Genomic DNA, 14,058 nt, shown 5'->3' with positions numbered 1-14,058 from the left:
TATAAAGTTGGTAGAAGACCCAGTACTGATGTGTGAAGAAAACAGCGATTTCTTCAAGAAATGACTATGCAACAGGCCAAAGAAACAAGCTCGTGTTGCAGTGCGCTTCAATTAGCACACAAATTGGATGCAACGATCTGCTTCCATCTTTTCTGTTACTGAAAATTTCGTTGTGCGTAAGGACGGAACTTGTTTGCTTTAAGAGCCGCCATTACAAACGCAATTGCCTAAGTGTTGTCCAATTCATCATCATATCACCTTCACTCCTCCCAAAAGCACCATAATCTATGAAAGTCTCTGCTCAGAGAATACATCAAACTCAGCAGCTTCCACAATGTGCTCTATCCGTCATGCTGTTAACAGCTTCATGCATTCCGTAGCTTTTATTTAAAAACCTACTCATCAGGCATCGTAATGCTCATCCCATGACACCTTAACTATGCTTGAATTTTCTGTCCATCTTGAATGAAGCGGGGCATGTCATACACATTGAAATCGTATTTACAAGAACCCAGCAAACAATCCCTTACCCAAAGTAGCCAGTTGCTAGTAAGATCTAGAACTAGGACTTGCATTCTGGTTACAATATCAGACCAGTTCTTATTGTGTCACGTTTAGCCCAAACATTTCAGAACTGTTAGCCGGGAAAAAGGTAGTATCAAGGTCTCCAGGGAGAGCCAGTTAGACTCATCCAAAACTCTGCCAAATGTCTGGAGTATGTAGCCCTAAAGTTTAGTGATCAAACACACATTCAACAAATCACCCTTTCCCAAACTCCGATGAAGTGCACTTTACAAATAACAAAAGGTCCAATGAACATCGCCGGATAGCATAGCTGTGCGGATAGCCTGTCAAAATTGCAAAAGGCTCAGAGATTTCCATAGCAATTTCAAATTTCTCAGCCAAAAAATTGGCAGCTTCAATTGGGCAGTCATACTGCAGGACTAAGTTCCATCTCAATTTCCTGAAGAGACCTTCCCTTGGTCTCCACCACATTTTGTGCAATATAGGTAGCTGCTACAATACATACTGCAGCAAAACCAAGATATACACTGCTAATTCCAAACTTGTTCACAACACTCAAAAAGTAAAGGCCGATCAGGAAATTTGTGACCTGCAAAACCCAAAATGCAGAGGGGCATTTGTGATTGATGACTTCCAAGTGAAAATAAATCTAAGAAGAGACTTTTATACAAAGTTTCTTACCCAGTGCACTCCAAGTGAAAGGGAGACAGCTTTGGCACGGATACGTGATGCAAATATTTCAGGGAGTAAAAGTCCTGGAACAGGACCCGCACCCAAGGAGAAAGCAAGTATGTATCTGCATGATAATGGATCACAATTTTCAAATATTGCAATTGCATTCCAAAGAAACCAATGGAAAATATACTGAAAGAAGTTGCGAGTTGTAACACTTACGAAACAGTTCCTATTACAGCAAGTGGGCCAGAATATGCAGACAAGGCTGGCCACGAAAGACCCAATGCAAGCACCACCATTGAAAGAGCCTGTAACATAGACCTATTATTGAAAATTCGACATATGCATACAAATGAATGCCTTTTATGTAATTGCAAGGTGCACTTAATGTGTGACTTTGGAAAGTTCACTGCCTAATTTTTTGAGAGATTTACAAGAGCAGGAACATACCATTCCTAAGAAACTTGTTATCAACAATTTTTTGCGCCCCTGTTTGTCCATCAATGAAGAAGCCACAATGGTACCTGTACAACAGCGGAAAAGTCATTTTGTGCTACTAAAAGTCATACTTCAATACAGCAGACCCTTCAAGTTAGACACATAAACTAACCCACTAAGTGATCCATATGTAGCAAAAGCTTTTCTATTTCTACCACATTCCAATATCCATATTAGCTTTGTGCCATGGAACCACAAACCACAGTCCAAGGTTCCAGTGTAGCTATGATGCCACAGGACACATCATTGTAAAACTCGAAGGCCATCTATGAGGTGACAGACATAGAAATAGTCACTCGTTCTCTGGACTCTACAAGAAATTTATTACAATACTTCCTAGGAAACAGTGTAAAGTTGCAATACTCGGCCTTTTATAAGAAGTGCAGGACATATCATATGTGTTTACATCTATTCTTGCTGCCATAGCAAGACCTGCTGATTCTAGATCTGGGCATTTTCAACCAGCCATCAAACTGACCAAAAGGAAGTGCTGTAGAAAAAAGGATCCTACACTTGTTATTTTACGTGGTCCCCACTCAGGTAAAGCCCCATCTAACTTGACCTACACTATGCTTACAGAATGCATTGCAGGCTTAAGCTGATTGGATGTTATGATGCTTCCCAATTGAAGTCTTACCAAGGACATTTGCAGCTCCCACTAGAGCGCTCGCAGCAACATCAGAAGTAATGCCAGCACTTCGAAACACTGAGGTTGAGTAGTAAACAACTGCATTTATACCAGCAAACTGCTGAAAGAGAAACAGTGCAGCCCCAACACTGACAACTGCACAGACAAATGAGTGGATGGTTGGTAAAATTGCATCGAAGCTATATGTTGAAACAGGGTAAGTAACAAGATAATCCTGGTTAAAATTAGTCTTTTGTGCGCTTAATTAAAGACTGGAGAGAGATGAAAGGATCGAAAATGCATACACAAAAGCACCTTTGATATAGCGCCTGCTAAATAGATCCATCCATCCAGCATCCTCTCCTGAATGATCAGTACCACCAGCTTGCAATTCAGCCATGGCTGCTTCCACTTTTGCACTTCCCCAAAGCTTCTTTAGTGCAAGTTTTGCCTCTGGAACTTTGCCTTGCTGCTCATAAAGCATGACGGAAAAACCTTTTATCAGTGGCTCACCCTGATTTACTGCACGTAAGATGATGAAAAATGAGGACCCCATTTGTAAAATTCCTGGGCCTTCATGAAAAAGAATTGACTCAACATAAACCTGAAAATTTGTTACTGATCACTGCAGTTACCTTGAGAAGCCAGTGTGGGCTTTCAGGTGAAAACATCATGCCAAGACCGAGTAAAACAGCTGGGATAACAGCTATCCAAAACATTGTACGCCACCTAAAAGTAAAACAATGTTCACTGTGAGCAGAATGCTAGTACTGTTTTTTCCTGTGCGCACAAGTAATATAGCAGCCATTCTTTTTGTTTGTTAACTTTTAACTCCCGCTTTCTTATTTGTTAACTTTGACTCCTCAAATGGCCTTGCCATTAGCTTTTTTGTTTTCTGTGTTAGCATCTTTCTGTCAAGATTGAGAACTTGATGTTCGCAATCTGAATTGTAATAGCTATCATAATTGATACACATCATCAACATATAATAGTAGCCGTTAAAGAGTGAGACGTACAATCAAGGTAACAAACCGTTTTTTGCCAGAAATCTATAACCTCTACTACAAGAAGTACACAGAAGCTTCCGAAGCATACCAGGCAGGATTGCCAGCCAGTGGGAGCCCAGCCACTAGAGCAACCAAGATGCCAATGCAGATAAATAGTTGATTGACAGAGCCAAGTGCGCCACGAATTTCCGTAGGAGATATCTATTGAATGTATACATTCCAGTGAGAAACTAGACTTAGATATAGTCGTCAAGTGTATATGAAATTAACTTTAATTGCTTGCCTCAGAGATATATAGAGGTACTAGAGCTGATGAGATCCCTATGCCAAGGCCCACAAGAAACCTTCCAAGGATCATGGCATGGACACCCTGTGCTGTGGCACTAGATTCCAAGAAAAGGTGCACCAATAGATTGTCAGACCAGAATAGTTCACTTACCATTATGCTTGACCTCATGAGTAGATAGCAGCTTGGGATACCAGGTAGTATATACCTGACAATGGCACCAGCAATCAATGGAATGGCATCAAGTTGAAAAGTTCGTGTGCAACCAAGTTGATCAGCTAAAGCCCCACCAGTAAATGAACCAATAGTTGCCCCTGCAAGAGTCGAGCTGACCACCCAGCCTGCAAGTTCAAAATAAAAATGCCAGCATTGAATAGTAATGAATGCCAAATTCAAGCTCTGTGATATTTCAATAATGCCCACACTGATATCAAAATTTGATCATGCAAATACCTTGTAAAACTGTATTGGAAGCAATGCCAAGGTCTTTTGCAAGATACTCCAGAGCTCCATTCACAACCCTGAAGATATGTATTAGTAATTCCTTCAAACTTCTTAAAATACAAGTGACATATATAATATTTTGAGACCTACCCAAGATGATAACCAAACAATATTGCCCCCAAACAAGCAACACCAACATACGGCAAGACTGTGCCTTTGGTAGAAATGGTACTCTTTGCAGCTTCACCATCTGTAAATCATAGAAATAAACAAAAAAAGGTTACAAGCATTAACTCCAAAGTGCTCATAAGAGAACAGTAACCACAAAAATGAAGTTCAGCATCTTTTGCACATACATTAAAATTCGCATTTCTATAGACAAGTCTATGACATTAAAATCCCTTTAGAAAAGTTTGATACTCCAGCCTATGGCATTGCACTTGCTGTTAAGTCAAGAAATTACAGCATGCTTTATAAGCAAACTATTCAGCACAAGCTCTCTTCTCAAAGTCATTAATTCCACTAACCCCCCAAACTCTCTCAAAAGCACTTGCTCTCAACTTTGAGGGCAACATTGTCACAGGTTCTTGTTGGATCACAAACATTGGCATGGTCACACTCATTTGAGGTTCTTGCAAGGTACTCATGTGCTATGATGCATCCAAGAGGGTGATATCTTGGAAAGCCTTAGTATTGTTTTCAAGTGTGCATTTTGTAGTATCATGCTACTCTCAAGAGCCAAGGCTACATGATCACAGCTGTTCAGTGGCCTGACAATCAATGGATGTGGTCACCAAGCTGTTGGAAGCATGGTATGGGCTCAAAAATTTTTGGGCTGGAGGTGGGTCGATGGGTGGGTGGGTGTGTGATTAACATCTGAAAAAGGCCAAAGTTTACCTATGAGACCTTAATATGTAGCTCAAGTCAAATGATGCCTTGTTATGAACTACAAAATAGAATGGCATTGTATCTCAATAAATAAAATCAGATCGTCACACCATGTCTACTAAGTAGATCTGACAAAGTCTAACAAGCAAATCTAACTAAGACTTAAGTTTTGTTATCTTGTTGCCACTAGTGTAAAGTAGATCTTGTCATGGGTGTTGCCTCCATTACTACCACTCTCATTAGGGCTCATGTGTTTGTGTGGGCATCTCTTGTGGTGAATGATGATGGATTGAATATGACAAACATATGGGCAACGAGGTCATCTTCGTAAGGTAGGTGGCATCCTACCTAGCATAAAGTAAAGGCTTGCACCATGGCAACTCCTCAGGATGGCCTAACAATGTTACCCTCTACATCTAAACATTGGCAAGCCATTTTCTTGAAATGTTTTGGCGAGCTGTCCTAAAACATTAAGTCTTATGACTTGAAAATAAGCAAATATTATAATTGCCACGCATATTGTGTGGTTGAGGGCCTTTACAATGGTATTAGAGCTTTGACTCAATCCTCACCCAAACAGTAGTAGTGCCTACAAGTATAAGTTTGCTTGTTTTCAGCCCTTGCATGGAGTGCTTGGGTATACTTTTCTTAGAGTTTTAATGGAAGAGTCAAGTGCTATCTTTCAAGCCATTCAAAGAAATAGAGAGAAGAATCAATGTAGTTGTGAGCAACTTTTGAAACTAAAAAGAGTTGAGAAGCCTAACATAGCCAAGGAAAGGAGTCCATCTACCTCCAAAAACAAGCCATAGCAATGAAAGGAGCCGATAAAACAGCCCAATTGCTTCTAGGAGGCAAAGTAAAACAAATGAAAGAACCCATTCTACTTCAAGGAAAAGAAAAGGATCACATCAAAGCCCATTTCTTCTTCGAAGTCATCCGATGCCTTTTTCAATGGCCCCTCACAACAAAGAGTCACACCCTTCTCATGAAAGATCTCATCATCAACAAAGGCATCTGCATTCTTTACCCAAATCCAAGCACAAACAAAGACATAAGAAGAAGAAAACCAAGTCACTATCCCAACTTGAAAAGAAGATCAAATTTAGTACACATGATGGTTTGAATAATCTTGATCTTCTTAAGTTTATTCATCAAATTCAAATCTTGTATGGTTGTGACAATTATAAAATAAAAGAAAATACTTAAGTTTGTAGCTTTACATTTCATGTGCATTTTAAAAGAGCTATAAAGACAGAATGGCATCGACTCTAGCAACAAAAGAGTAAGTCGTTTGATGACTATACAAAGAGATTTTGAAAGCTACTGTTACAAGTCCAACACTTCAAGAACATCAAGTTTCAACAACTCTAAATAGCTAAGAAAGTTCCAAGGAGGTTTGTGTATCAAACTTCGTACTACTCTATCTAAGGGAACTCATTGATCATAATGAGACATAGGAAATGGAGAATGATGGCAACAAATCATTCCACAAGAATGATAAGAAGAAACCGCTAATTCATGAGGAGTATTCAGCCCCCAAAAGAAGATCAAGCCCTATGCATATTAAGCTAAATTAAGTGCACTAACTTTAAACCTTCCATAAAGCTCATTAAATAGCCCCAAAACTCAAATGTATAGGACTCCAAAACTTCAAATGCACAAGAGGACTTCTTCATCAAGATCATCTTTTTGGTGTTTCCCAGCCTACTAATCATACCTCTTGCCTATCATCATCATTATTGTGGGCTGTGTTTACCGATTCGGCCCCTCCTCATTATCACCTATTTGCCGGTGCACTTTGGGAGACTGCATCAGGCCACCTTGATTGCCACATCATAATACGTGTTGACCAGTTACTGTGTTTTTTATTTTTCTGCTCTTTTCTTCATCAGCCTCTACTTCGGCTGGTGGTTTCTGTACTCATCAGAATATTGGCTCACAATAACAAATGAATGTACACAATGTTTTAAGATAGAGCAATCCAACAGCTGATGATTCTCATGGGACCGGGCAGACCCGTGAGAGTTGTCGGCTATTGGAGTGCTCTACCTTTCAACATTGTGGACATTCATTCATTTTTGAGCATTTATTATTCATTCAATTTTATCTTCCCCCTATTTTCATATTTTGTGTTTTCATCTAAGTTATTGTTTAGTCGTGTTTGTGCATTGTGTGTTTTCTCAATGCAAACCCTAGCATATCTTCGTATGGTATCAAATTTAGTGCTCTACTAAAGAGTATCTTGCAGCTATCACAAAGGCTTGGTTCGTATAAGATACACAAGTGGCACAAAACCAACTTCATTTTGCTTCATCTTCTTCCCCCTATTTTTGCATTTTTTGTTTTTGTCTAATTTATTGTGTTCTAGTCATGTTCGTGCATTTTCTGTTTTATCAATGCAAACCCTGGTATATCTTGACATGGTATCAAAGCTGATGCTCTACTAAGAAAATCTTGCGGCTACCACAAAGGCTTGGTTTGCGTGAAATACACTAGCAACGGCTTGGTTTGTGTAAAATACACAAGGAACATGTAACCAACTAACAATAACCAACAAACCTTACTCTTTGAGAAGCCATTGTATCTTCTCAAGCTTCTCCTTCACTAAAGTCCCTAAGCAACATTATGCTCTCAACAATGATGACAATACATCCTCTCCCTCATCTTTATACACCTTACCAAATGCAGACGCAAAGTTCATACACCTTATCAGATGTTGTTGGACACCAAATTCAAAGAATGCATGTATAGCAAATGGCCCAACTACAATTCTTTATCTCCACTCAACACTTCTTAGAAGCTACACATCAGACAAAGCCTATTGGTAAGAGTAGCCAACTCTCCACTCAGGGAGGATATATCAAATTCAAGACGACTAGTAAACCCTCGTCTTCATTACAACTATGTCCAGTATCAAGTTCGTATAATCCTTCTGATTCATATGACAAAAATCCATATTTACATTGCTCCTCCTATTGTGGATGATCCAATTGTAAGTTTCTATGGAGACCATGATCAATATCAATAAGTTAAATGTCCATAGAAGAGGCCTTATAGATAGACGTATATCTTTAGGTATATATGTATTGCATTACTTTCTCCTTCATTTCAGCATGTTGTTGATACCAACCAATTGCAATTTCCTAACGTCCCTCCAACTTCTCATGATAATTGAGATTCTATTTAGTTTTCTTTCAATAGCTTAGGATTAGATTCAATACTTATAACGTTCACATTGGGCTTTATCCCTTTGTGGTTTCATCTTCCTTTGGGCCTTGTTCTTCTACTGCCATAGAAGCTTCATCTCCCAATGCGAATCTTTAGGTTTTGTGGTTTCATCTTTCTCTAAGCCTTGTTCTTCTACCGACATGAGAGCTTCTAGTAACTACAAGTTTCGTCCTCTTATCTTCAACATCAGCATCTCTTTCTTGTATATCTTCCCCTTTGCATTACATGATCTTCACAACATCTTTGTAAAAGGACGCTTGGACAAATAAACATTTTATCATGGGGCCCAAGGAACACTATACAAGTACCACCTTACTACATGAGGATTGTCATTTTCATTGTATAGCATTCTTTTATGCATCTCATTGTACAAACCACCCATGAGCACTTAGTCAATTTGGATCCCAAGCCGTTTCCATTTTTGAAGTGTTTTATTTGAGAGCTTAGAAACCACTTTAAAGTTCTCTACACCTTTTCGTCCTCAAATTGAGGATGAAATGGAAGTTATGAATCTAACTCTTTTGAATATATTAGTGAACATAAGTCATAATGGGAGTAATAGATTCCATTGCTAGAGTTTACTCACAAAAATATAGAGCACTTACACATAGAAAAAGCTCCAAATGAGATAATCACTATTATTTAGATTTTCCCCTTTGTATTATGAAAGCAAGATTTCTTCTTACAAAATATCCATTGAATTGATAATCTCAAAGGATTCTTTGGTTCACACCCACTCTCTTAGCTTTTAGATCAATCCAAAAGATAAGATTTCTACTACTAGAGTTTCCTTCAAATTTAAAAACAACAATGCATAATGGCTGACTAAGGCAGCCCAAGAGCGATAAAAGAAGAAGACAATTAGCATTTAAACATTGTCAATATGTTTGGAAAGGTTTTAAAAATGGTCAATATACTTTGTTGAAATTTGATAAATGCAATAAGGTTCAAGTCTTTCCCAAAGCTCTCGAGCAGATACTTTGAAGTTTGGACCCTTCAAAAAAATGACAAAATGAATGAAATTTCTTATAGACTTGAGTTTTTTTCGCACTTAAAAATGCATAATACTTTCCATGTAAGTTTTCTTAAGCCTTACATGGAACCGAATCCAATGGAACACATCACTAAAGACACCATAGAAGTCGAAGAAACAAAACAACTCTTTGAGTCTGAACGGATTTTGTTTAAGAAGAGATCGAGTCACAACATATAGCCTTATGACACAAAAATTCTTGCTTAACACATCCCTTCTCGCCCCTCCTTGACAGAATAGATCAAGCTCAATCGCTTAAAATGGTACTCACTCAAGTTTCTAAATTCTATTACTCGTACTTCTTATCTTTAGAATGGCATGATCCAAGCATTCATTCATCCGCTTTCAACCCAATGATCTAGCATCAAGAGAAGATAGATTGAGTACCACTAGACAAATTATGGAGCCACTATCGAGCTTTCGTTTTGTAACATCAAGGGTAAGATAAGATGGTGAGTTCCCTATGCCCTTGTCAATTCGTTCATTCTTGCTTTCATGTGATTTGGGAGAAGAATGAATAGATTGATGACTGCAAGAGATGTATCGGGTACGTGAGAGGTAGCCATGGCCGAATTGGATGAAATGCTTGAAACAATAAGTGTTCTATCAACTCCATGATCGAGCTTGCAAAAGCTCCAACAATTGCTCTTCACCCAAAGTTGGAAATAACTAGGGACTGTTGAGGGAATGTCAAAGGATGAGAAAGAAAATCAGCTAAAATGAGTATCTTTTGAATGGTAGCTCTTATGATAATTCTAATGGCACCAACAGCTTAGGTCAGTTGGATTTAAAAAAACCTAAACATCTATCGCAAGGTTTCTCTTATTCCAATGGACAAAGTACCTTCTAATATAGCAGCCTCAAGCCTTCCTACTTGCACATATTGTTTCACATTTTGTTGGGTATTATGACAAATCTATCCATGACTTATGGAGCTTGTGAAGTATGTCACAATCCACAATAGCTTGTTCATGATCATTTGACTATCCACAGGCTATCATCTGTATTCACCACTTTCTCAAGTGATTCCAATTTCTATTGCACCAAACAGTGAGCCAATGGGGAGCAATGTTGTTTTACTTGCACGAGCGTGTAACTACACCTCTCAATGCCCAAGCTTTCATGCTTTTTTGCATCTGCTTTTTCATTCAAAAAGGTATCTGCAGCAGCCTGCTGCCCCTAACAGTTTAGGAAGCCCTCCATGTTTGAAAAAAGGAACTTTTTTATATCAAGCTTATCCAATGTTATCTATCTAACTCATGCACCATGGAATAGCCTTGTTTTATTGTGCACTTGAACAACATGGCACAACATGAAGGAAATACAAAAACTGAAATTGATATGTCAACATGTTACCTTCAACTCCTTCAGATATCACTACATCATATGACAAAGTGCTTCTCGCCACCCCTAATGGAATTGGATTAACTTAATACTTATTTCCAATTTGGAGTTGAGAGCCTTGAGCAAGATAAAATATGTCAGTTTTTGAAGCACTTCAGGTGAGAGTTCTTATAATGTCTGTCAGACTCCAAAGGTATGAGCAACATCAGCAGAGTGCAATGGTTAAGTTGTTCGCTCTTTGAAAGGGCACAATTAGTTAAGGCCTGTCCAAATCTCCATAGTAGCAACTCCACAGATTCTTTAGCACCAAAGTCACACTAATATTTTACACCAAGAACACTCAAGTTAATGGTATGAAACTTCAATCATTATCAACAATCGAATATCTTTGTAAAAGGTCGCTAGCGTGATAGGAAATAGCAAAAAGAGTGCCACTAAATTTATTACAACTTTATGCAAAACTTGCAATGGTTCTCTGATACCTGCATCTTCTTTTCTCACTTATAATCCAGTACGTTTCTGTGCATGCCCTAGTATTTTCATCTTTGAACTTCTCAGGAAACAACATAAACAAGACAAATGAGCTGATCAACTCAGGTCAAACATCCTCGGGACATACAAAGAGCTTCTTTACTGCAAATCTCTCTTCACGAGGTAAACAAGATATGGTCTAAACTTCACCAAAAAGTAAAAACTGCTCTTCATCAATCAGAGTTGGCAAAACTCTTCCTGCAACCAACCATGGGCTCATACATAAGTCACTCAACCAAGAAAAAACTTTATGCAGCCTGATCTCATGTGGCTGAAGCTCAACAAAGCAAACTTGAAACAAACTTATCTGCAATTGACCTGGGAATTCAAGGCCATGAACCATTGAAACACGGTGACCAATGACAATGTAGCTGAACAAAAATCCCTGTACTGTGTACTTTGTACTGGCCTATGGTCTATCAACCTCAAACAAGCTAGTCAATTCAGGTCTATCATCCTTATATGCAAAAAGAGCTTCTCTTCTACAAGAGGTAGCAACACATGGTCTAAACTTAACTCCAGAAGGTGAAAACTGCTCTTCATCACCAAGAGCTGGAGTAACTCTTACTGTTTATGACCAAAACATTTCAACAGTGAAAAGACTTCTGCAACCTGATCTGATGTGATGTTTACATGTCTTAAACAAGGCTTTAACATCAACACATCTTGGTCTGAAACTTTATGTCAGGCTGCAGCCCAACAAAGCAAACTTGAAACTTATCTGCAATTTATGTGGGGATCCACAGACCATAAACCACTGCAGAACAGAGTAAGCAAGGACAATGTAGCCAGACTCAAATTCCTGTACCTTTTACTTGCATAGTTCTTCAGAACACCAATCTAGACATCATGGTAAAATATAGGGCGATAATATTTTACAACCATCAAAGGTAAAAGTCCGAAAGGGGGGGAATTGAGCTACACATTTCACGGTATCATTCAAAGGTGACCAGATGAAGCTAACCAACCTGCATGCGCTCGGACAACTGGCTGCTTGTGGCCATGCCTCCTACTTGTCACGTCCAATCGTCCAGCAAACAACGGCACCTGTCCCATAAATGAAGGGTCTCTGGAAGACAGGTGCTTCAGACAGCTTGATTTATTATTCTTTGAGTTCATTCCACTAAAGCGTGCTGCCCGATGGTGAGGTCCAGCATGATCTCTATGACTAAGGTAGGATCCTGTGGCAGTCCATCCCTTAGTTGAACTGGAGAGAGCAGCTAGCTGCATTCTTATCAGTTTTCTTTTGCTCTTCCTTCAAATATCTTGGCCAAATACTGCTCCAAAGGAAGGGTACAAGAACGCTGCCTATACACCTGAAAAGTGAAACACAGATCTGAAGTTGTATGTGTTGGACAGGAATACACAAGTTATCCCAAACCATCAAAAGATTCCGAAGACAAGGTCGTGAAGCAGCTTCAGAAATTAGAACCCCATATCTGCTTTAAAGATGCAAAACCAATTTTCTTTCTAGAAGCAGTTATCAGGTCACTTTACAAATTGTACTGCCCTAGAGTCTATCAGTCTGATAACCGCAGCTGTGGATCCCAAATCTTTGGCCTGTTTGACACAGAGAACAAGAAGGCAAGGCCAGGAGACGATAAAGAACATGTAAAGTGATTGGATCTAGCATGCATACCCAGCATACCCAATCGTTAAACAGATTTCTTTTTTAACAGTTCAGGAGATGAGATCTTGACAGAAAGAAAACTATGCTCACATTGATTTCGAGTCAAAAACGTTTCTTGCTACGTCAAAACATACTGCCAGAGGGACAATAGTACTACTTCGCTTGACTTACACAGAGAAAAAACAGGCACAATTCGATGTGCTTTGAAGGTAAACAACTGTCAAACCGAGAGCTTGACCTCAGCGCCTACTTGATTAAACAAGATGAGACTTTACAAATAAGCGGGAACCTTGATGATGACAAGAGCGAGCAAAGACAAGGAAAGGAGTCTGATGTACTTTGCAGGTGAAGCAAGTGTCAAACCGAGAGCTTGATCTCAGCGTCTATTTGATCAAACAAAATGAGAATTTGCAAAGAACCGGGAGCTTCGTGGATGAAAAAGAGAAGCAAAGAAGCCTAGAAACTATCTGAAAGAGAAGCAAAGCAGCCTACAAGCTATGTGATTGAAAGGAAAACCTTGATTTGAGCAACACTTTGACACAGAGAGAGAGTTGAAATTACTGGTTCAACGTACATTTGGGAGATCCGTGAGGCACGGGGTGTGTGTGTGTGTGTGTGTGTGTGTGTGTGTGTAGATCATGCAGGTGATCTCAAATTTCTTCTCCAAAAGGGAAAAGTCGAGGAAAGGACGTGGACCATCAAGAATTCGGGGCTCCGCAAGCCAAAGAAGGGCGAAAAGAAGAAGAGATGGCATACCGGCAGAACTAGACCACTTCTTCTTCTCCTTCTTCTTCCTTCTGCCTTTCTTCTTGCTGCTGCTGCTTCTCCTCCTCCTCCTCCTCCTCCTCCTCCTCCTCTATTGCAGCGCTGAGTCGACGAATTCCCGTCCTGTGCATGCGCATGGGCAGATCTCTTGGAAGACAGGCTTTTAATAAAACTCTGAAAATTTGACAAAATTAATTGACAAAAGTGAGCTAATTCGAGCAAATGGTTTTGCAAAACAGATGTGGATTATCGCGCATTTCGAAGAATGCACAGCAAAATGACAAATCAAGAATTGTGGATAAACACAAAAGGGTAACTTTCCGAGCCCCGAGGCGATTTCAATTAGCATTAATCCGCTATTTTTCCATCGGTGTGGATAATAAAATACATACGATAGCGGAGGACAAAGAAAAGAGTAAATAATTAAGTAATAATAAGTTTGGAAATTGACACGATCTTGCTTTTCCAGTTGGTTGGTTAGTTAAAAACGAGAGAATTCCTTGGATTTTTATTTGACAGCAGAAAAATTGGCCTGCTGACGGAGGTGACGAGACACCACGGATGACGTGGACGGCA

General features: G+C 39.3%; 1 protein-coding gene across 4 annotated transcripts; it reads right to left on the bottom strand.

Moving 5' to 3' along the window:
- Positions 1-461: 461 nt before the first annotated feature.
- On the bottom strand, positions 462-13,623 carry LOC148019970 (plastidic glucose transporter 4-like). 4 transcript variants are annotated; one of them, XM_087700189.1, is made up of 14 exons: positions 13,474-13,623; positions 12,056-12,403; positions 4,214-4,313; positions 4,073-4,140; positions 3,828-3,960; positions 3,617-3,716; positions 3,422-3,534; positions 2,962-3,055; positions 2,642-2,795; positions 2,336-2,482; positions 1,651-1,724; positions 1,420-1,508; positions 1,207-1,321; positions 462-1,114 (listed from the first exon to the last, which is right to left on the bottom strand). In XM_087700189.1, exons 2-14 carry the CDS (start codon positions 12,315-12,317, stop codon positions 932-934), a joined length of 1,632 nt encoding a protein of 543 aa, XP_087556315.1. In that variant the 5' UTR covers positions 12,318-12,403; positions 13,474-13,623; the 3' UTR covers positions 462-931. The 4 variants fall into 4 exon arrangements, with proteins under 4 accessions (XP_087556315.1, XP_087556317.1, XP_087556319.1 ...); XM_087700191.1 differs by lacking the exon at positions 13,474-13,623 and adding an exon at positions 13,292-13,433; XM_087700193.1 differs by lacking the exon at positions 13,474-13,623 and adding an exon at positions 13,056-13,189.
- Between the last annotated feature and the right edge of the window lie 435 nt (positions 13,624-14,058).

The sequence above is a fragment of the Lygodium microphyllum genome, chromosome 19, assembly GCF_053477565.2.
Source record: "Lygodium microphyllum isolate KBCC chromosome 19, Lygodium_microphyllum_v1.1.10, whole genome shotgun sequence".
NCBI classification, from domain to species: domain Eukaryota; kingdom Viridiplantae; phylum Streptophyta; class Polypodiopsida; order Schizaeales; family Lygodiaceae; genus Lygodium; species Lygodium microphyllum.
This window is presented reverse-complemented; position numbering and strand designations above follow the sequence as displayed.

Bases quoted from the DNA above. Each gene is read 5' to 3' on its own strand.
- LOC148019970 (XM_087700189.1), bottom strand. From the start codon at position 12,317: ATGCAGCTAGCTGCTCTCTCCAGTTCAACTAAGGGATGGACTGCCACA. The intron at 3,056-3,421 runs GTATGCTTCGGA...TTTTACTTTTAG, and splicing joins CTGGCTGGCAATCCTGCCTG to GTGGCGTACAATGTTTTGGA. The intron at 1,322-1,419 runs GTAAGTGTTACA...ATTATCATGCAG, and splicing joins GCTGTAATAGGAACTGTTTC to ATACATACTTGCTTTCTCCT.